This window comes from Phocoena phocoena, chromosome 11 (assembly GCF_963924675.1).
Source record: "Phocoena phocoena chromosome 11, mPhoPho1.1, whole genome shotgun sequence".
In the NCBI taxonomy this organism is placed as follows: Eukaryota; Metazoa; Chordata; class Mammalia; order Artiodactyla; family Phocoenidae; genus Phocoena; species Phocoena phocoena.
In genome coordinates, this window is record NC_089229.1 from 47,017,843 (window position 1) to 47,041,596 (window position 23,754).

A 23,754-nucleotide genomic window follows, 5' to 3' on the forward strand; every position below is an offset into this window, starting at 1 on the left:
GGAGCAACCTTGGGCAAAAGCCTTTTTTGTGGTTCCCACGGAAGGAACAGGTGAGGCAGGGGAAACAGGCTTGGGACTGGCTAGTTGAGTAATCGTAGCAGGCGCTGGGCTATAGGGGCTGTCCCTAGTTGTCTGGTACATGGCCCTGGAGTGATTAGGGCAGGTGGATAATGGCCCGCAGTATGAGAACTTGATAAAGGAGGTGGTTGGAGTGTGAGCTCCAGATTTGCTGGTTTGTATTTGAAAAATCGCAGGTGGGCAAGTTGTTTACTATCTCTAGGAACTGGCTAACCCTGGGAGGTGGTGTTCCGTGAGGGTCAGCAAGACCCCAAGACGTCAAAACATCAGAATACAGAAAATAAAAGATACAGTTGATAACACTCCAGCTAGAGGATTTCCGGCTCTTCTAAGTTGGGAAGGGCATACAGATCTACCCATAAACCAGGTAGAAATATCCAAAGCTAATTCAGCTATAAACAATGGAAATGGGTCTTAATGATCTGTAAGAGAACCCCTTATAAGTAGAGGAAGAACAACAAAACAAATCAATGACAACTGGAAGATCAAATGCAACTATCTGAGCCTAGACTGTCTGGGTTACCTTAAAGGACTTGTCACAAGCTAGTGCTTCCCAAGAGGATACAGAAAGTTAGCATCCATCAAACCTTACAAAGTAGAACTGCAATTATTTTTCTTAAGCCCAATTTATTAGCAAGCTACATTCTCTACGCTAGTGTACGTAGTGTGCACGCGTGTGCACACACACATACCTACACATAGCAATAGTTTGCCTGAATGTGAGCTCAGCATCAGACACCACCCACCCCTCCCCCCAACACACATTTGGTTATCACAAATTCTCAAGAGTCTGTGTTTAGTGGGTCCAAGTTGACATGGCTGAAATAGGCCTTTTTGTTTTTCTCAAAAGCATTGAGATACATTAAGACAAAGTAAAGTTAAACCTACCCATTTTGACTTCACAGCTTCCTTAGTAACAGAAGCAGTATTTTCAAATCCAACAGTGCTGTTTACTCCAGGAAACGTTTTCCTCATAGTCATGGCAAAATCAAACCACATTATCTCAAGTTCCAGCAAACACTTTATTCTCCTCATTAATGTCTCAAAACTGTTGGAAGCCAAAGCCTGGAAAAAGCCCTTTGGCAATAAATGTGAATGTTTTACAAAGAGAAGAAAGAAGTTGCAAGAGGTTGTAAGTTTCCGTTAACTGTATTTGAGTATTTTTCTTTGGTAAAGTCCCCAAACAAACTTGAATAAATTAGACACAGTGTCGATAGAAGTAAAAGAAGTAGTCTGTAAAGAATATCCCAGCAAAATAAGGATCCGTTGAACAGTCAGCTAAATCCTGTCAGAACAAGGGGGAAAAGAAAAGAGAGAATGATTAATGTAAGAATTAATTGTAGCTAAAGTTTATTTATCTAATGGCTCATTTCTTTCTCACTGAAAAGGAAAAGGAAAAAAAGCTTACCGGCGCAGCTACCCGGAAATGGTATGCGCTGTCAAAGAATGGGGCTGCAGGGAGGCTCCAAATGTGCTGATATCCCTAAATAATGAATGAAAGAGAGATCCATTTCATAACTGTATTTTACACTCAGTTGGAAAGAACATAGGCTGAAAAAGCATTCCCTTGACTGCTGTAGGAGAGGTATTTGTGACAACAGCTTTTGATGGTGTTGCTGGAAAAGTCTGCAGCTTCTGAAGGATGCACAGAAGATGCTGAACAAAGCTCTGTGATCAGAGTCAGCAAAGGGAAACATTGGCCTGTGGCTCATGTCATCTCTCTCAGTGAAGAACAGAGGCTGTGCCACAACTGTAGACACACTTCTAGAATGGCGACAGAATGCCGAGGAGCTGGAAAACGTTACCTGTGTTATCTCCTGGGAGACTTCTTGGTGGCTTTGCATGCCTTTGGCTTCCCTTTTACTATGGAAACACATATTTCCAAGGGTGAACTTGCACTGGAAGACTATCAATGGCTCTGTTGTGCTTCAAGAGACAAAGAAAAGAAAGGGCAAATGGAAAAGAAGTTACCAGCTCCCACTAGGCTACATCTTGATAAGAAGAGGGACTAATGGGAACATACCTTGGAAATCCATTCAAAGTTCCAAATAGGCATGTTATTACACAAAGCTCACGGATGCCAATATACTAGTTCACATCTCATTATAACAGAAACTCAATCTCAGATGACTACTGTTATGGACTGAATGTTTGTGTCCTCTCCAACATTCGTATGTTTAAATCTTAACCTCTAATGTGATGGTGTTAGGAGGTAGAACCTTTAGAAAGTGACCAGGTCATGACGGTGGAGCCCTCATGAGTGGGAATAGTGACCTCATAAAAAGGAGCCCAGGTCTCTCATCCATTCTGCCGTGTGAAGACATAGAGAGAAGACGGCTACCTATCAACCAGGAAGTGGATTCTCACCAGACACCGAATCTGCTAGTGCCTTGATCTTGGACTTCCCAATCTCCAGAACTGTGAGGAATGAATGTTTGTGGTTTAAGCCACCCAGTCTATGGGGTTCTTGTTACAGTAGCCTGGAACTGACTAAAACTAAAACTGAGATAACATATGACAGTCTCTAAAACCTAATCTCATGACTTAAATCACCTCAACATCAGAACTTCTTATCTTCCTAGATTTTTAAATAATTTTTGGATGTATTCCTTCTCTTTTCACTGGCAGCTGAATTTGCTTCCATCTGAAGTTTCCAGGATTTCAGATTCTGCAGACTCCTGCTCTGGGTAGGTATTGTTTGAATCAGAGAGGCAAACAACACAGGTAGGGATGTGCAGGTGAGCCCCGTTAGGAATTATAAACCCTTCAAGTATCAGGGTGGAAGACCTGTCAGAAAGAATGGTTCTTCTCTGGAGGCTGGCCCAAGAATCATCATCAAGAGGATGAGATCCATCTTGTCTTTGGAAACAATATTTTTGCACAAGTGGGACAACCTACAATCTTGGTTGAGTATATGTGTTATTTTAAGATCACCCATGTTAGAAAAAAATGGTTCTTAATCTAAAAAGCCTGATTTAGGGGCTTCCCTGGTGGCGCAGTGGTTAAGAATCCGCCTGCCAATGCAGGGGACACGGGTTCGAGCCCTGGTCCGGGAAGATCCCACATGCCGCAGAGCAACTAAGCCTGTGCGCCACAACTGCTGAAGCCCACATGCCTAGAGCTCGTGCTCTGCAACAAGAGAAGCCACTGCAATGAGAAGCCCACACACCAAAACGAAGAGTAGCCCCCTCTCACCGCAACTAGAGAAAGCCCACAAGCAGCAACAAAGACCCAACACAGCCAAAAAATAAATAAGTAAATTTATATTTTTTAAAAAAATAGCCTGATTTAGTGGTTCAAGATGACCTTCTGCCACTTCAGGGGATATACCACTTCACTTATTTCCCTCCATCGAAGCTAGGAACGAATGAGGAAACGATGTTCCAGGTTGCTTAGAGAGTGCTAGAGAATAGTACATTTAGCTTTTGCTCTGCCTGTAAATATGGTGGGTTCTAAGTCATGGAATTTTAGCTGCTTGAAACAAACCTTTCCAAGGCAAGCAGTTGGCGTGTGTCATTAGCTCATTGTAGAAGCAAAGTGGATGAGAGAAGGAGTATGAAGTCTGAGTGAAACAGGAAGAGATGGGGTGGGGAGGGGGGAGGGACTGATGGAGGAAGAGTAACAGAGCTGTGGAAACGGAGGGAAAGTGGGGAGGACAGAGGAAAGGGAGAAAGGAAAGGGAGAAGAGAGGAAATGTGGAAGGGACAAAGAAGAAACTGACATCGAGACACAAAATAAACACCATCTATCTGCATGGTATCTCACTGCATAATTTCTGCAAAAGTCTTAAAGTACCATAATTATTTTAAATAGCTGATAAAATAGATTAGAGTTTTGTGATTTTTGGAGGAAAGGCAGTCATAATATGAAGTGCCTGCTATGTGCCAGGAAGGGGCAATGTTCTTAAATATCTCATGTCACTGGGGAGGCAGGAAAGTGATGGTTAAAAGGAAGGGCCGATTTGAAGCCCAGCTCCACCACTTACTCACTATGAGTTTTGGGACAGGCTTTTTGACCTCTCTAAACTAAGTGTTCCCATCTGAAAAATATAAACTAGAAAAAAAAATGCCAACCTCAGCGGGTTGTTGAGAGGATTATATGACCCAGTAGTAAAGTGTAGAATGTCTGGCATATAGTCTGTGCTCAGCAAATGGTAGTTATTAATTTCACTGTTATTATCTGTGATTCTCACAGCAGCTCTCCTTGTTATGGTATAATGTCAAACACATCTTATAAATGAATAAACAGTAGCTCAGAGAGGATAAGTGGTTTCCCCAAGATTACAGAATTAGTAAGTGACAGAGACAAAATCCGAACACTGGTCTGCCCACCTCCAAACTCTGACTTCTTTTTTTCAACTCCCTTGGGGGAAGGGGGTGGTGTCTGCATTAGCATTGCTCCCAGAAGCTCACAAAAATGTGCAGCCCCCCACATCCAGGGGGCCAGGGCCACACTATTACTCTAGTTCCCACCCCAATTCCAAGGGACACAGCCAGGGGCAGTCTGAGAGCATCAAACCCAGGGTCACTGTCACTTTGTAGGTATGAGTATACAGCACAGAGCCTTTCCATCCCACTGGAGGGAGCCTGGAAGGCCCAAACCTTCATTTTGAGAACCCCTCCCTCAAGCTGGCCTAACTCTCAACCCAACCATTATTCTTTAACTGATAACTTTCCACCTCCTAACTTATTGATCAAACTGTGAAGGAAATTCAGTATTGTTATTCAAATAATGATAAAAACAGAATTGTCTTTTACAGCTATGCACTTACTTGATTTCCAGAGAGAATTTTACATTGGTGGGTGTGTACTTATTAACAGGAATATGGTAATTGTAATTTCCAGACCTAATTAAGGAAAAAAAAACACAAATCAAAATACTCAGGAAAGGGTTTTTTCTACTTTTTGTATACTATGTAAACTGTGAAATATTCTATAATACGTAACAGATACAGAAAATCAAGTTTAAATTTCAAAGTGATCTCTTTCGGATCTTACTATATATGAAATATACCACAAAGATTTATGGTTAGTTAAAATACACAGAAGAAATGACAGAAAGTCAAATCCCAGACCATATGCACAAAACTAAACAAATAGGAAATGACTTCAGTTCCCCTTAAGGAGATACAGATTTCAGAAGACAAATGAGGCAAAGTCCTCAAACTAACAATCCCTCTGGAAAGGAAAATTGGAAATAATAAATACCAGCTTTTTTACAGTAAACCACTCCCTTTTAGGCAACATTAGCAGGAAATATCATGTACTTTCAGAACTGGAATCAACTAAAATTATTATAGTCCTAATTACCATTTAGTAATGGAGAAAACTGCAAGACAGAAATGCTTATACAGACATTCTTCCCGCCCTTGACGAGGGATGCTTAGGGAAAGGGGGGAGTTCCATTGATCTCTATTGTAATGAAAACCCTAGCAAAAAGGCTTATTGTATCTAATACAAGTTCTTATGACTGGCCATCCCTTGAATTATATGGAGAAATAACTTAAAACCAGATAAATGGGGGAAAGGGCCAATCATTTAAAATTTCCGTTAATGAATATTAAACTGGGTTGTTAAAAATAAAGCAAAAATAAAAGCAATAGATCTGAACTGGGATCGGGAGGGCTTTGTCCTACTGGAGGAAGCTTGGGTAAATAGAATTCTTTTCCTACTACGTGCCTCCCAACATCTGTGTGCTTTCCAGGCACCCAACTCCTTAGCTAGTAAGTATCCTCATCTTACAGATGAGAAACGGGTAGGCAGGGAGAATAAACATCTTGTCAAAGTGCTGGAATTTGAACCCAAATCACCTCACTCTTCATTATGTCATTCTACCAAACCAAATATGTCTGTCTCTGACTTTTTCAAGCTCACTGGGCCTCAAGTTTTGTAACAGCAAAATGGGGATAATACCAGCCTCATGTGATTTTGTGAGAATTCAATGAGATAATGAATGTAAAGGTCATAAACAAATCATAAAGCACCATACAGGTTATTTTCAAAAGTCAGGACCATCAGCCTGAAGCCTAAGGTACATTAGGCTGAAAAAGAAATAAGGCTGAGAATCCGTAGGATTTGTGACACCAATTCAAAATACACAGCCTTGCCTTTAACCTAGCAGGCTTAAATATTAGCAGGCTTAACTAAACCAGTAAATACTGATCAAATAAAGAAAAATAACTCCTTATTCTTAATGCCTACAACTTGCATATTGTGTTTGCTGAAGCTTCTATGCTTGCCCTCTATGCGTCTAGATGCATTGTTACCTTGATGCAGGCAATACACTAGAGATGAACATTGCTGATAACTTTTGCAGTACCCAGATTTTTTTCTCTTAACTGAAAAGGTTAGGATAAGCTATATTTTTCAGCAATTAAAATAATGATATCCCTTGTTATTAAAATATACAAATATCAGCTCACTCATAACTTGGAGCCATCAGTAATAATGTCTTTCTTTTCTATAAAATTAACTAACAGCTCTGTGCCTATGGTATGTGGCCTCAGAGAGTCAGCCACAGAGCTGCCCCCTAAGCTTTTAGCTTTGGACTTAGCCATTAAACCAGGAGACTGTAATCTTTGGAGCCGTGGTTTATTGACATTTGCTAATACCAACCATTTTATGATTCCCTCTTCCACCATGCAACAAATGTGTTTTCACTTAAGGAGCAATGTAAGCACACATCGGTTTTACCGGGTAGCATTAGCTTTCATTCCAGTCTCAAAAACCCAGAGCCCGGAGTAAATTCCAGAAACAATCAGGGGATAATGGGGAGGCTTACCCACCCGCACTGGAGGCTTCTACTGCAATACCGACGATCTATTATTTGCTGGATTTCCATAATCTGAATAGAACTGATGGTTGTATCAACCCCTGAATTGAGAAGAAATAAAGTAAACTTTTCTGCAGAGAAAAAGAGCATTGTGCTCCAGCGCAGGCTCCAAATTGCAGAATGTGAAATAAGAGTTTCCTAGATAAATGGATCTATTTGCATTCAAATGGGGGAAAAAAGGAGAAGAAAGGGGAGAAGGCTTTTGTTGTTGTTACAGTAAATTTTAAGAAAAAAAAAAAAAAAGCTCCAATAGACAGCCTCATAATATCCAAAAGAATGCCTGGATCGTGGAAGTCCTACTAAATTGAGATTTATTGAAAATGGAGAGCGCAATGTGATATGCAATCTGGCCAATAAAGAAAGATTCAACAAAAATCAGAAAACCAACTAAAAATTTAGCAGAAAAATAGAAGAAGAGAGCAGGAAGTTCAAATAAATTATTAAAATCCATGAAGATCAACGAAAAGGCCTAGCGGTATGCAACCATTTCTAATGCCTCCTTAATGGTTAGGGAGGCGTCGATTATCAAAACATACTCCCACGGGTGTTTGTGGCAGAGTGCAGCCTCCGTCCCTGTGCCTTACTCCAGTAATGCTTTCACAGCTTGTTAGTATTCTGCCTGGCTCCACAAAAACAAAGAAGAGAGTCACTTAAATACAAACTTACAGTCGCTCCCCCAGTCAAGGTTGGTTAGCGCCTGTCCTGCCAAGAATGATGTGCTCCTGTCTCCTGAAGAGGAAGAAAGTCTGTCAGTCTTGAAGCTTGTTCAGGATGAGAAGAAACCCGGTGTGTGCCCTAGTTTGTCTCTGTCAGTTGAATGTTTCCCCCACCCTTCAACCCATCACATCCCTATGCCATTTCATACAGAGCTAGTTTACTGTCACCCTTCTCCAAAAAGCCACCTGTTTCGGACTGAATTATGTCCTCCAAGTTCTTATGCATGAAGCCCTAACCCCTGGTAACTCACTCAGAATGTGACTGTGTTTGGAGATGGGCCTTTAAAGTGATAATTAAATTAAAATGAGGCTGTTAGTGTGGGCCCTAATCCAATCCGAGTGGCATTCTTATAAGAAGAGGAGATTAGGACATGAAGAGGCCTGCTTGCATGGAGAGACCTTGTAAGGACACAGAGAGAAAGCGGCCATCTTTGAGCCAAGGAGTGAGGCCTCAAGAAACCAGACCTGGTAGCACCTTAATTTGGACTTCTAGCCTCCAGAACTGTGAGAAAATAAATTTCTGTTGCTTAAGTCACCTAGTCTGTGGCATTTCGTTATGGCAACCCCCACCGACTAAGACACCATCCCGGATTAGATTCACTGCAGCTCACAGCTCCCCCACTTCCACTGCCACGGCATGTATTATTACCGAATCCTCTAAGTGGTGATCAATCAGTGATACCTTCTCTATCACTGTACCAAAGGGCACATTACCTCTGGATTGTTACTTTTCTTGTATCTTTGCCCTTTTTCAAAAACTCCAGAATAGGGAACCTCTACTAACATTCTTTGAATCATCTATAACTCCAAGCATAATGTGATCCACTCAGGAAAAAAGCGAGCTTAAGTTAAAAACTGAGCTGCAGCCAGCAGAGGAGAGGACTCAAATCACTGGTATGGGGCCAGAGCTCGCTTGTGGGGAAGGAAGCCACGGGAGTGGTTATGACCCGTCAGAGCCGAAAAGGCATTTTAAAAGCAATATTGAAAAGGTAACCACTCAGATGACTATTGTTAAGGCTATGGGGAAAAAATGTATCTTTTTAAAGTGGATGGTAAAAGCAACCATTTAGTGAATTGTTAAGCAAACCTAACAAAAGAATTTTAAAGTTTTTGCAGTCAGTTTTTAAATTTGCAGATGTTTTCTCAAGTATATGTACTCTACTGCAGTCCTTCATTTTCATTAAACAATATCTATGTTTTTCAATATAATTTGGGGCAAAACACAAAGACGTTAACCTTATTTAACAAGAGACGTAAGTTAAAACAATATGTGCTGCTTTCATGGGAAAGAAAAAGAGACAAGAGCTAAAACAAGTTTCTGTATGGAATTTCAGGGTAGAAAGCAAAGCAACGGTGCAGACTTCTGGGGGTTAGTCGCTCCTAAGTATCTGTCCAGGTTAGTACTTCTCACACTAAGTGGAAGGGCTGGTTTTCTTGTCTAGAAACCTAACTGTGAGCTTTTGGAAGACTGCATCTTGTTCACTATTGTATCCCCACATAAGGCAATGCCAGGCTCAACTGTGGGGCTCACTACATATCTGTGGAAGGATGGAAGGAGGAGAGTCAGGAAAAGAGGAAGGGAGGAGGGAAAGCCAATCATGTATCTTCTAGAAAAATGTTTCCTCTTCCACACTCAAAGGAGACACCCCTAGGGGATGGGTGCGCAGGGGTGCTAGGAGTGGACTCGGGGGAGCTGGGCTTCTTCATCCTGTTAGCAAATGGAAGTGAGAAAACTTGAAGATGAGGCAAGTTTCCTGAAATTCCTCCCCAGCGTGATGCTTCCCTTTAAGAAGAAACGGACCTTGATATATGGTGATTTTCTAGAAAACTGAATATTTCCCTTTACCTAAAAATGTGCGTACTGTCTAAAAGGCCTCCAGATTTCTTGGATTCCAGCTATTCAAATAGTAATTTTCGAGCACACGTCTCCTGCTATGAATTTTGCTTATGACTGCTTCCATAGAAGGCTTATTTACAAGGCAAATGAGACATAAAGAGAAGGGGAAACCCGACTTCCCTATCCTGTCTGTTTTCTTTCCCTACCTTTTGTTCTATTTTCCTGCTGAATTTTCAGGAAAAACGTAATTGTAAAGTCTGGCAATAGAACTACAGAGTTGTCTTACTTCCACAGAAGTGTATTTCTGGGTTCCTGGAGACGTAGAACCCTGTGATTAAGATCTAGCATCTAATGGGATAAAGTGTTTTTTAACAGTAATAAAAAGGTGAAGTTGAGGAGAGATAATCTTACAGCTTAGAATTATGAAAATGGCTTTTCAAAAGCAGAATTGGAAATAAATTTTGAGTCTCCTGTAAAACACCTCGACTTTGTCACTTCTCTGAGGCAAGACTATTCAATTCCGAAAGGCTGGTTATTGGAAAACCATCAATTCTCCTGTAGTCATACAGGGGTGGCTCTCGTTTTACAAGTGCCTTCCAGCAGTATTCCCTATAAACTTAATATACATTCCCAATGGTTTCCATTGTAAAGTTGGAGATATATTTCACAATCAGCAGATGAGATCTCCCCATAAACTAAATTAGAAGCTTCTGGAGAGGAGAGACTTAAGATGGTGTCCAACCAAAGTATATCCTGTTGTGGTAGAATGTGTGTATTGCACTACTTGTAAAACTGCACTGATGGCTGATTCCCAATACATCTTGGATACCTTTTTCTTTCATGATTAAAACAGGCTCAGGCCAAGAAAAAGTCAATGAGCCCAACCAATCGACGACTGAGTCCTTTAACACAGGGAAACATTTTCTTTCAGTCATTGACTCTTCTCAGAGGTCTGGTCTCCAAATCAAAATAAGCATGAATTACAGATGCCTTTGCTTTGTGAGATTTTAAAAGTCTTTACCAAATCTCTTAAAATCTGTAGAACTCCACTGATGCTTTTTCCCACAGGCTCTTAAGTTTTTAATATCTAACTCTGCTGCCTATTTAAATCTTTATTAGTTCCATAGATTAAAATCTGATGCATCACACTCAGTTCCTCAGAGTAGAAGCTGAATATTTTGAAATACCCACTTTCCACTTCCTATTAGTCTTACGCAAACCTTTTATTAAAGTGTGAGAAGAGGGGATAACCTTTCTGAAAGACATTTTAAGCAACCAACTTAGGCCCAAAGGAAGAATAATGGCTTGAGCTCAGCATGTCATAAAAATGCTGATTTCCCTGTACTTATTTTACTAGTAGTCTTACTCCTCAGGAAGGAGGCTCATAAGTGTGTTCTGGGGCTTGGTAAACTATTAAATATTACTCCACATCTCACTGAGAGTTAGTCTTGTTTTTTTTAATTAAAAAATTTTTATTCTTAAATTTGTAATTGGTCTTAAATGCCTCAGAAACATCTTGTTGAAAAGAATATTTGCCTGGTTTTCTCTTCTTTTGGATTTAGGAACCCTGATGTCATATGTTGCCCTGGACAGAGGCAAAAGATGGAGCAGCAGCAGAGGGGAAATGCTTTTCTTCGGGCCCCCAGAAATATCCCACACTGGGGTCAACATCTCAGTGGCTATAGGCACACAACGGAATATTACTCAGCCATAAAAAGAGTGAAATAATGCCATTTGCAGCAACATGGATGGACCTAGAGATTATCACACTAAGTGAAGTAAGTCAAAGACAAATATCATATGATATCACTTATATGTGGAATCTAAAAAGATGATACAAATGAACTTATTTACAAAACAGAGACTCACAGACATAGAAAGCAAACTTATAGCACCAAAGGGGAAAGGGGAGGAGGGATAAATTAGGAGGTTGGGATTAAAATATACACATTACTATATATAAAATAGATAACCAACAAGGACCTACTGTACAGCACAGGGAACTATACTCAATATCTTGTAATAACAAATAATGGAAAAGAATCTTATATATATTTTTATCTCACTTTGCTGTACACCTGAAACTAACACAACATTGTAAATCAACTATATTTCCGTAACATTTTTTTTTAATGGCTGTAGGCAAAGGGGAGGGGGCAGAGGGTGCTGAAAGGGCTTTCTAGAGCCATAGAGTAGATACTTTCTGCATCTTCTAGAGTTGTTCCCAGGTACATGCACACACCAAGCCCAAATAAGTGGAGGCAGAATGGTGGGGACAGGGGACCCAGATTTCGATTTCTACTTTGCTCATAATTCACTGCAGAATCTTAAGCAAAGTCCTCAGCCTCTATTTCATCAGTCATAAAATGGGTAAATTGGTATAAATCAGAGATTCTTCTGACCTGGGGACTCTGGAATCCCAGATGATTACATAAAGGGGTCTGTGGTGTTGGCTGTGGACTTGAAAAGTAACAATCTCTCCCATAGATTTGTACCATTTTTCAAATGTTGCTGTTGAATTAACAAAAATAATTTGATTAAAAGCTTAAGAGAATTTATAGTTACATTCTCCCTCTACGTACTTTCTCAGTCAAATAATTGTAAAAGCATAATGGATTCATAATCTCGGGGTCAAAAAGTCACGGAGCCACTGGTGTAGCTGCTCTCTGACCTTCTATGACTCTAAATCCCCCAGAGTTTTCAAGTTTCCTGAAGGTTATAGTAAATAGAACATTTAAATCCTTTCCGTTTTTTTTCTCAAGTTGAAAGAGGGAAGAGGGAAACCACTTTCCCAGTGTGTCAGAGAGCCTGATAAAGCAGAATTTAAACTCCGTTTTTAGCCAGAGAAGCTGCTGATAGTTGTGTCTAGGAGGACACAGCCAGACACCTTGGAGCAGATCTTCTTTCTTAGGAGTCTCTTCAGTGTCTCTCATCGTTATGGAAACATAAGATGAGCAGACACTCATTGTCCAAGAGAAGATGGCAATAAACCTTCATGTGGTTTGATAAGGGCTACTCTTCCCAATATCCCCTTGATGTGAAGAGCTGGTTGCTATGGGAGTGAATTTGCTCAAGGGTCAAAAAACTTTCTGAAAATGAAGATTGGGCCAGTTCCCAACCTCTTCCTGTTCAGGATTCATTGTTATCCACCTCACATGGGTCAGATGGTCTCATTTGAGCACTGCTCTCAGAAAATGACACCCAGTATCCTCAAGGTGGACTCCCAAGGTGAGGAAAAGGGTTACCAGCCACAAGGTTCCACATGCTTTAAAAAGGGAAGGGAGGTTTTGGGGCATTTCTGAGACAGTAATGGATTTTTCCATATTTAAAACTATTGAGGATATGATCTCCGACACTGAATATTTCTTCCTTCACATTGAACTTTTATCCTCACTCTATAGTGATGCATCTGTTCCCAAGTTCAATGAAAAATTGCTTTCATGAGAAAAGCACTACAAGCATTGCCTCCTATAGGTGCGGAGGAAAACTCTCTGTGCCTTAGCTTCTCACTGGAAAAAAAGGGGGGATAATAACAGTGCCTATCTTTCAAGCTTGTGAGGACTAAAGGACTTACTCGTGTAGCCTACTTATGACAGTGCCTTGCATACAATAGTAATACCTCATTATGTGGTGTTACTGATGATGGTGATGATGATGATTTGTAGAAGTTATTTATTCAAGCCTCGAATATGAAATAATATCAAAGGAAATTACACTTCTGCCCCCAAACTTCAACCACTGACCATAGTCTACATGTCATTAGTCATTAGGTCTACTCAAAAATATTCTGGCTCATCTTCTTCCAGGCACGTGTTAGGTCTGCACTTCACCAACTGTTTTTAAATTAGACATGACCAATGTCACTTGCTTTGGCCAGTAACATGTAAGCAGAAGTGACTTGTGTTACACCCACATGGAAGCTGTAAGAGCCAGTGCACAATCTGCCCCATTCTCTTACCACCTCTATAGAGGCTGTGGAAATATGTACTGAGAAGGAGTCTCTGTCAGCTGAGTCCTGAATGGCGTGATGAACAAGATCCCTCTTTTGATCGACATTTGACATATAGAGAGAGTCAAATAAATTTTTGTCACATTAAGCCACAGTGATTTGGGAGTTGTTACCACAGCATCTTAATTGATAAGTCACACTGATACGTATGTATTGTTATTATTAGCATCATCGTCATCATTATTTTAGACACTTGTTAAAATGTGTGTATACAGATTTCTAGAAACAATAATAACTTAGTATACATTGGGATGTATAGTATTTGATCTTACAGAGATAATTACACTTTTAGTCCTTGATCAAGTTTCCATAATTTATTATATTTATCTATTTATTTTTTGGCCGCGCGGCATGTGGGATCTTAGTTCCCAGACCAGGGATCAAACCCCTGCCCCCTTCAGTGGAAGCACAGAGTCCTAACCACTGGACCGCCAGGGAAGTCCCAATTTTTTTAACATGAAAATTCTGTTACTTAAAGAGCATCAGTGTGTGTGTGTGTGTGTGTGTGTGTGTGTGTGTGTGTGTGTGTCCCAAGGAGGAGGATAATCTGAAAGTGGAAGCCTTTTTCAAGGACTTAAAGCTTACCCTGAACTCATTAGAATCTTGATAGCCTTTTAGTTTGGGCAGAGAGCCCAGATGCCATATCATTTTATAAGTTCTAAGTGAGCCAAAAGATCTACCCATCTTCACATAATTACTTCTCTTGTGCTACTATTACTATCTTGGTTGGCAGTGAACAAATGAGACCCTTTCACTTGAATCAACCAAAATTTCATCCCTGGGTAGGGAACTCAATATTACAAGTGATTACAAGTTTGTGTATTTGTGTTTTCAAAGATCTTGCCACCCCAAATAGAAGAGTGGAACCATTAACAGACTATCCAAGTAAATAGTGAGGAGGGAAAAACCTCAGGTTCAAAGCACTAGTTGTTACTCTTTGAACATTCTTTACCTGCCCATGGCCTCTGATGGGGCTCCTTCTCCTTGGGCTGTCTTTGCACAGGGCTTGAGAGGCCTCTTCTTGTTCCCCAGTTGGGACAGCAGTAAGTCTCCTGACATGGCAGGATCTCACAGAAAGTGATCTCTGGTACTTGCAAGGGGGGTTGTGTGGTTGCCAGAGATGTATTAGGTGCTGCAAGGCATTGGACAGAGGGGAGGAGAGTGACAAGGTTAACCTGAAAGGCTGGTTCTTCTCTTGACAATTCACATGAAACCCAGGCTGGGTTTGAGGGTGAGGAATGTGACGATCTTACCCAAGGGGGAAGCTGTGGGTGGCAGAGCCGGATCCTGGGAGCTGGTGAGGTTGCTGGAGGAGGAGAACAAAATAATTAATGAAAGAGGCCTTCAAGAATCCTTCTCCCCAAAGGAAAACAAGACTGGAACTCTCACCTCAAAGGGAGACTTGGGGTACATCGGTCTTGATCTTTTAAGCTAAGTATGTAAAGGGAGACTATTGTCAAGCCACTGTTAAAAAAAAAAAAAAGAGTTATGTGGCAGATTTGATTCCAGATATATCTCACACAACCAGCTGGCCAGAGATGTCCTCTCCCAGGCCACACAGATGGGAGAGGAGGGGGCAGGCGGCCAGGGCTGACAGAAGCGCCATGGAAGCCAGCACAGTTCTGCCTCTCAGCCCTGGTGAGAAAAAGCCCCCAACCTTCCCGGAGCTCAGAGGCTCCCTGGCTACTCCGGGCTGACGGATTTTTCCACAAAGCAGCCCCCTGGCCCTGGCAAGCTGTCTCAGAAACGTCTGTCACTAGTGGAAGATTACAAGAGGAAGCATGTAAATCACTGGAGGCAGCCCTCTGCTCCTTGCAGGAAAAACTCAGAGCAAAGTTCATATCCCCCTGGTGGAGGGCATCCACACTGTGGTGTTGGGAAATGAAAGGCTACACAGGTTTAGTCAGCAGTAGGTGCCGAACCCTTTGGCCGCTTCTTACATCTTCCTGCTGCCTGTCTTTTCAGAGCACAATACACCAAATTGGACAAAGGAAGGAAAAAAGTACAGTAAAGCATCCATTTCCACACTACATGACTTCAAAATAATGAGTGTATCTTTCCCCCCAATTATCAGCACTTATATAGCCAAAAGGAAGCTTACCTTAAAGGTCCTGAGCTTTGGGAAGCTCTTCCCAATATTGCTCACACATCCAAACACTCAGCATTCTCCTCTTTCGAGGGTGTCTCTAGAACTCTCTCTACAATCCCACTGTGAGCTGGGCCTGACACAGGGGACCTTACTTGACCTCTTGCCGGCTTGATGTCACATCTGGTTCTCTAGACTCAACTCCTCATTAGTACTGATATCTTTTTCCCCACCAAAGGTCGTGGATTTACCATCATTAAATATACACAAAGGAACGTGCCACACATTTGAATTCTGCTCATGAAGAAAGGATCCCCAGAGTGTTCTCAGCAGCAGCTGGTTACTGCCCAGTGGGCACAGCCCTGCCTGGGAAAAGTGGTGCTGAGCTCCAAAGATGCCGTTAGACAGAATTTGTGGCGTCGCCCTGGCAACTACTTGCTGTGGTCCAGTCTCCCTGACTTTGTTCTCCCACATTCCCCATTTTCTATCTCCCTATTACTAATCCTTAAATACTCTTTCTGATTTGTTTGCCATCTGCATCATTGCATGGCCTGGGCAACTTCTAGGACCACAGAATGAAATAGACATCTGCTTCTTTCTTTAGGGTTTTGATCCTTCTCAGGTACACCACAGGCTGGAAACAAGACATTAAGCCCAATACCTCCCATTTCTGGTCTTAGAGGTCAACAACATTGGAATTTGTATGATCTGATAAGCACATTTAAAAAGCAGTCTCTTCATATCAAAATTAGACTTCCTATAAGCTTTGCATTGGATTTTCATGGGAATCTGTGTCTCTAGAGAATGTTAAGCATGTCTGTGCAAAGTAGATGCTCACACTCTCCTGAGTTGGGAATCCCAGAAGAAGACAAGTTCACTTAGGAGAGTGAGAAAAGTACACCAGCTTCTACTGGGAATTCTATGTAGTGGTGTCAAATACTTGGGGATGCTTCCTGCAGTGGGCAGTAGCAAGTGAAAAGTTAAAATGCTGAGGGGAGAGGAGGGTACAGAGAGACCCACAATGTCTCCTATAACTGAGAAGCTGCTTTGGATCAAGAAACTGGAAGCATCCTTGGGACCATCCCTTACTTAGCCTCTGAGGATAATTGTCTCCTCTGAGACAAGGCCCAGAAGCTAGTCCTTTTCCACACTACAAAGCATTTTTGGAGGGATAGATAAATACCCCTTCCATCATGTAAATAGACTGAAAACAAGAAGGGAAGGAGGACACAGGAAAGATGACCCGGGCTCAAAGGCTGAGGAGCCATCATAGCAGCAGCACGAGCCTGAAGACCAGAGACCTGGTAAAGACCCCTCATCCCAGTAAAGGATGACCCCTCCTCCCTGCGGAGGAGGGATGGCAGTCAAAAGGCACGTGATGCTTGCATAGCAAATGTATTTGTTTGCTTTAACTGCTTAGTACATTTGGCTACAATTTCATCATATTGCATATCTTGGGGTAATCTCAGTCTCCTTTGGTATAAAATCCAGAAGAATTCTAATAATATGAATATCCATGGGAGAGTGGATTGTACCTGATTACCTACTCACTCTTTTCGCCTAAGTAGATAGGAAGGAGAGCAAAGATTTTGAGAAAGTTATTTGCAAGGCTAAAAAAGATACGCGCGCACACACACACACACACACACACACACACACGAAAGGCACAGGGAGCTGGTAAGAAATATCAGTTGATTAAAAACAAAGATCATCCTTTATCTCATATTTAAGAGCAGAAAGCCTGTGCTTCTTTTCTTCAAAGTATGAGTTTATAAAGGGCTCTTGTATCTCTAAGCTAAATCAAAGGCCAATATCTGGTTTAAAGGGCTCCTTGTCTTCAAAGTAAATAGAAAGTCAGTCCCCAGTTCATGTGTGAGAAAAGGGAGATGGGAAGAGAAAAAGAGCTTGACATAGCACAACACTGATGTTTTTCTTACCAAAATGCCATCACAGCAATGAGAGTTATAACCAAGGTCTGGAAAACCCAATTGGGACACGACTGTTTTTTTCCTGAAAAAGAAACCTATAAAAAATTCAGCAATGAGAAATGAAAAATCAGTGATGCCAACTTTGAGAAGGATGCCTGAAGACTCACTCCCCAGGGGATCTTCGCTGCTCCCTTCAGCCTACATCTCCCTCCTCCTCTCTGCCTCTGAAAACAAAGTCCTTTCAAAGCCAAGTTCTTCCCTTTTCTTGGCACTCCAGGCTACACTCTCTCTTCCCTGCAGGACAACTGTCTGTGCCATTCATTAGTGCTTTTTCTTGAAGTTTTATGAGAGAAGACCTACCAGACAATATACTGTCAGAACCCAGAGGTCCATTTCTTTTAATAGGCTACTTTTGAAAATCAAAAAGTCTTCAAGACATAATAGAATAAATCCCAATGGAAGAACTTCAGGCAGCATGACAAATTGTAGAAAAGATTTTTGTGGCATGAAATACTATTAATTACTCCTTAAATCATATACAATTTTTTCCAATGCTGCCACCTATTTTTGAGGACTGTTCTGGGCCTATGCCTTATTTATTCTTATATCCATTCAACAAATATTCATTAAGCACTACTATGAGCAACGTTATAGGGGGATATGAAAATAAGTAAATTACACTCTCTAGGAAGTGAGTGAGACAAACCTTTAGGACTGGTACATATTGGCATTAAAAGCTTGCACATAAGGAATGAGCCAAGAACCATAGGAGAGAGACAGCTGTGCAACTGGTGAGGAATATTGCTGGAGATACGAGAGGCTTTCTGCCCAGTTAAATATGGTGCTCCTTAAATATGAGTTTCCTACTAATGTAATAGGGAGTATTATGTTTGCTTCCTTCTGCGGGTACAGGATTGGAAGGGAATTGGAGGATGGTGGTAGTTCAGAAATAGTTTAAAATTGGTCTTTGAATTTCTTGGGCAGGTTATCTGCATAAAGAAAATGTTCTTCAATGTAATATCGGGGGTCAGGGGGGCGGAATTAACTACACGCTTTTTAACAAGTACCCAAATTTTAGGGTTATCATAACTGAGTCATCCATAAGTGCAGTAGGAAGCCACTTTGAATACCAAGAAGTGGCTGGTTTATACCTTTCCTACATCCCACTGGAACGGTTTTGAGGACATCCTAATAGTGTGCTGTGCAAAGAAAGAACTCAATGCAATGAAATTTGCTGAATTGATTAGAATTAAATAGTATTAATCTCAGAATAAGGGCTTCCCCTTCCAACCTACTCCCCAAAGCTGCCAGATTATTTTAAGTCTCCATGCTTTTGCTCAAAAGCCTTTGACCTTGTATAGGAAAATGGCCTAAGACCTGGGGTCAGACCTGGAGTCAAGCCCTGAACAAGTCATCTAAGTGTCATTGATCCTCATTTTCCTCATCAATAAAATAGGAAAGATAAAATCATACCTGCCTACCTTTCAGAGTTATTGGGTGACCTGATTAACAGAGAAATGTTTCTCAAGTTCAAGTCTGCATGAGAATTACTATGGAGTTTGTTAAAAAATCTAAATGCCCTGAAAAATTCTGATTCAATAGGTTTCCATGTAGCGTGAGGTGGGGGACTGTCAATCTGTAAGAAGTGAGATAATGAAAAGTATCTGTGTTTGCTAATATGTTTAGAATAGATAACTAATAAGAACCTGCTGTACAGCACAGGGAACTGCACTTCACTGTACAGTAGAAACTAACACAACACTGTAAGACAACTATACCCCGATTAAAACAATAAATAAATAAATAAATAAATTTAAAAATAAACGTACTCATTGAGATGATGCATCATTTATTCAGTATGATCCATTTGACCTCTATGTTACTAATTTTCATAATACCCTGAATTGTGGGGGGAGGCGGGCTCTCAGAAGAAGCCTGTGTTTGTTCCTTCCCTCTCTCCCTTCTCCACGTACTCTGAATTTTTACTCGAACCCTGAGGTCTTTCTCACCTCGCCCCAATCATCAACACACAGCAGGAATCACCCACCTACCTCTTGGAAGTAAAGAAAGAGAAGGAAAGGAGAGGAACCCTTTGGAGTGGATGAGACCTTAATCTTCCTCCAGAATGAGCATCATCTTGACCAGCATTGGCCCAGCCAGGCTTCTCACCATCAGGTAAAGCCCACCAACTGCTCATAGCCAGCACTTTGCTCATTAATGTCCCCACTCAACCCAGGAGGACCACTCTCCACCCGTACGCTTGTGTTTCAATGCTCCAAGGATCTTGGAGGCTTTGAGGAATAAAGGTTACCTAGGGGGTTGGTGTATGGAAGGGCAAGTTAACCTCGGAGAAACAGCCAAAACCTCCTAGAAAGACAGTACAGGGAGAGCAAAACACCACCATTACCTGTATTTTATCAAGCTCCCTGGAAGACTCTGATACATGCCAAAGTATGAGAACCACTGAAATAGAGGGTTTGAAAATACTAAATAGCAGTGGACACTTACATAGCACTTATGTGCCACACACTCTTTTGAGTGCTTTATGTATGCTAATTTATTTAACCTCACAGTAATCCTCAACTACTCTATAAGGCAAGTACTATTATCATCCCTATTTTAGAGATGTGGAAACATGAGTCCCAGGAAGGCTAAGTTCCTTACTCAAGATCACACTGCTAGTAAGTCACAGAGCCAGGATTTGAACCAAAAAACACTTGGTTCCGGAATCTGTGATCTTAACCCCAATGCCATGCTGCCTCCCTTTTCTGTCTGTAAAGAAAGGATACACTATACAACTTAGATATTATTGTTATTATTCAAAAAGTCTTCATGGCTGCCAAATGAACTCCTTAACTGGTGATCCAGAAACTGAGCCTGACATATTTTCAGCCTTAACTTCTACTCTCCTCCCTAACAAACTCCCACCTAGTCCTTCAAGGAAGCTGGTGCCAGCTCCCGGACCTTGGCTTGTGCCATTCCATCTGAAACCTCTCCAGCAGCACCTGTTACTTTCTAGCCAAAGCTTACGCCCCCTTGAAGGCCCGGGTCCCATGATACTCCCACGGTGCTCTGAGCCTCTGCAATATTTATCACATCCGGGTACAACTGTTCTTTGTATTCTCTTCTGATCTTCCCTGGCTACCTTACAATTCTTTAGAAGGGGCCACATCTTACTAACTTTTGCATGCACAGGGGCGTAGGACAGTGACTGCATGAAGTCTCTGAATTAAATGGGTGCTCTTTAATGTCTGGATGTCCATATAAGTCCCTGAGCCTGTGTCCACACCCCAACTCCCCCACCACCCATACACCCAAGACACTGAATCTCTTAATGCTTTAAATTTAGATTGTGAGCCTTCAGGGAATATTTTCAGACTGGGCTCTCCATTCATTCATTCATTTGACAAATATTTCTTGAGTACCTGCTCTGTGTCTGTCCCTGGGGACACAGAGTGAGGAAGGCTGACACAGAGCCTGTTCTCATGGACCGTATGTTCTAGTTAATATTCTGAGAAAACTGCAAAATAAAGATTCTTTGTGTGCAAGATGGGCGCTACAGAGGTTGCACAGGCACCAAATTGTACCAATCAGGGCCTCCATGGATGTAGATACAATTCCCTCTATCCCCTTTCAAACTGGTTAGTACAAAGAGCACCTTCCCTACACAATATTTTTAGTATTTTGTGTTTATTGAGCAACCTGCTATGTGCTGGGCATTGTGCTAAGGGCTTTCACTCATTTAATCCTATCAATACTCTTTGTAAGGTAGACATTATTATTATCTGTTTCCCAATGCAATTAAGTAAACTTGCCCCAAAACACTTCTACATATACATTTATCCATGTATTTATGCCTATTGGTATAGCAAGAAGCTTGTCCACAGCATAACATTTTAGTAGTTTTTAGTAGAATATTAAACTTTCTAAACCCTCTTAGAATAGTTCAGTGACGTACAACATGAGGAGTAGCGAGTAAATTGGGACAATGGCCCAAACATCAGGTCAGCCCATAACAGGATATAGGTTAAGGTCATAAATATCTTCCTTCGGGAAAGGCCACCTTTGGAAAACTAGTGGATCTGAGGGAGCGAGCTGAGGTTCACAGCTATCTATGAATGGCAGCTAGAAAGAGAGTATTGCCGCTTCTCCCTCACTGACACTTCTCTGCAATGGAGAGGGTGTCCTTTAAGTTAAATGATTAACCTTCACCTTTAATGTAAATGTTATCCTATTTGATTAAATGTTCTGTTCATTAATAAAGCTGTCACATTTTATCCTTTGCAAGCAAGTGAATACCTAGTCTCCACTTGCATATATAGTACTAAATATCAAAGGGAAAAGAGGGATTTGTGGATTAACTGACATCCCTTTGAGATCTTCTGGAGACAAAGATATGGGCCTGAGTCGAGTCAAGGCATCCACACAGATCTTGCAGCCCAGAGTCATCTGCTGATGAATTTCACCTGATGGGGACTATATACACAAAAAGCGGCAGAACAATATTTCTGAAATGAACAGGTTCTATACTCATATCTCTACAAACTCCTCTTTGAAAAACCAGTTAATATCTATTAAAAGGATAATATTTAAATGCCTTAAGTGCATAAGGATGCCTAGGGAACCCGTCAACAAATAAATGAAGAAAAAAACTCCTGATCAATTTCTAAAGACTATTTGAATAGAAAATATCACATCTGTTCATTATAAATTTAAGTCTATTTACCTTGCTGGATTTTTGGGGAATGGTCCTTTTTGGAGAAGATGCACTAAGAGCTCTGCTAAATTTGCTTTAAAAAGAGAAAGAGAAAATTAGTTTTGATTCAGCTGCCTCTCCAAGAGTTATATGACAAAGGCCCAGGCTGTCACTAACACAGCAGTATGCTTTTTTATTATTATTATTATTATTCAGTGGTAATTTAAAAAAGGAAGAGTCGAGGCAATTGAGAGTTCTTTTAGTGTACAAGAAACTTAGTAAGTATAAATAAATGCATTAAAAGTTAACATTTCCCTTTTTCTCAAAATATATCCCAGAAAATGTGCACGTGCCTCCTTAAGTAATAAAAAAAATAGAATAAAAGTTTTTTCCCTGAGGACCAAACATGGTTCTCTAAATTTAGAAATGGCCACCTTTCCTCCTTAAAGGAAAGGCCACCCTTTTGTTAAAATGTAGCACTTCCTATAATCACTGCTCTTAAACAGATGCATTATATTTTGTTTTATTTTAAAAGCAGCAACAGAAAAAATAAGAAAATTATCACATAAAACAACTGTGTTCCAAAACATTCTGAAAGAAGAATAGGGACTTAATTAAAAGAAAGTAATGGTTGCTGCTTGGTAGAACAAACCATTCAGAGTGATCTAGTTATGGAAAGACTCCATTCTCTCCTTTCTCCAGATTTCTATGGCAATCCTGGAAGTACCTGATCGAGCTCACTTCACTGGCGGAGGACTTCCAACTACTGAGCTGCTTTAGCCTGGCCAGTCTTCTGTTCCATATTTCTAACTCTTCTATTCTTTCTTCAAGGTTGTTGGTTAGTTTGCAAAGCTGCTTCACTGCACCCACATTTTCCATAAAGATCTGGTCCTAAAAATGAAAATAATTCAGAGCACATACAGTTTGAGACCACTAGACAACTGTCCATGGCCCAACCAAAGACAGTTGGAAAACTCCATTGAAAATGGCTACATACATACGCACACACACACACACACACACACACACACACACACACAGCCTCAAGTTCATTCAAGATAAATCTGGAGGCTTGAAATTTAAAGTGGTCTTGCCAAACTTCTGGCTATGTAGTAAAACTAATTATGTTCAATTTGCAATAAAATGGAAATATGTCCTTGTATTCCAAGAGAGAGAACAGAGCTGAAGGACACTGTCAAGTTTCCAATCCAAAGATTTATTTTCAGTGGCCATTATGCTCTATTTAAAACTCATGTAAAGAAAGTCAGAACAGGCTTCTGAATGTTGATTTGTGTTTGCATCACTAAATCAAGAAGGAATGACTCCAGTTCTCCCTGGTAAAATGTGCATCAAATTGCTCAGGTGAAGGAGGGAGGAAAGAAGACCTGGGCTTTTCTCAGAGTTCTGCCACCTGCTAGATGTGAGATCCTGGGTAAAATGTAACAACTTCTCTGAGCTTCAGTTTCTTCATTTGTAAATGAGAGGATGATTCTTGAGATGTTGATTTCTGTCTTAATATCCCATAAGCTATTACATGCAATTTACATTTTAGCTTAAACAAAATTTAAAACAA

General features: G+C 40.9%; 1 protein-coding gene across 1 annotated transcript in view; it reads right to left on the reverse strand.

Moving 5' to 3' along the window:
* Positions 1–1,276: 1,276 nt before the first annotated feature.
* The window catches only part of MYRFL (myelin regulatory factor like), a 114,327-nt gene continuing 91,849 nt past the window's right edge, over positions 1,277–23,754 (reverse strand). The window contains exons 14-25 of the mRNA XM_065888160.1: positions 22,909–23,072; positions 22,212–22,275; positions 17,495–17,580; positions 14,861–14,935; positions 14,725–14,777; positions 14,424–14,603; positions 7,576–7,638; positions 6,863–6,950; positions 4,850–4,924; positions 1,884–2,004; positions 1,487–1,561; positions 1,277–1,363 (exon numbers count right to left, since the gene is read on the reverse strand). Of these exons, the coding sequence (XP_065744232.1) occupies positions 1,277–1,363; positions 1,487–1,561; positions 1,884–2,004; positions 4,850–4,924; positions 6,863–6,950; positions 7,576–7,638; positions 14,424–14,603; positions 14,725–14,777; positions 14,861–14,935; positions 17,495–17,580; positions 22,212–22,275; positions 22,909–23,072 (1,131 nt within the window). The remainder of the gene's footprint in view (positions 1,364–1,486; positions 1,562–1,883; positions 2,005–4,849; positions 4,925–6,862; positions 6,951–7,575; positions 7,639–14,423; positions 14,604–14,724; positions 14,778–14,860; positions 14,936–17,494; positions 17,581–22,211; positions 22,276–22,908; positions 23,073–23,754) is intronic.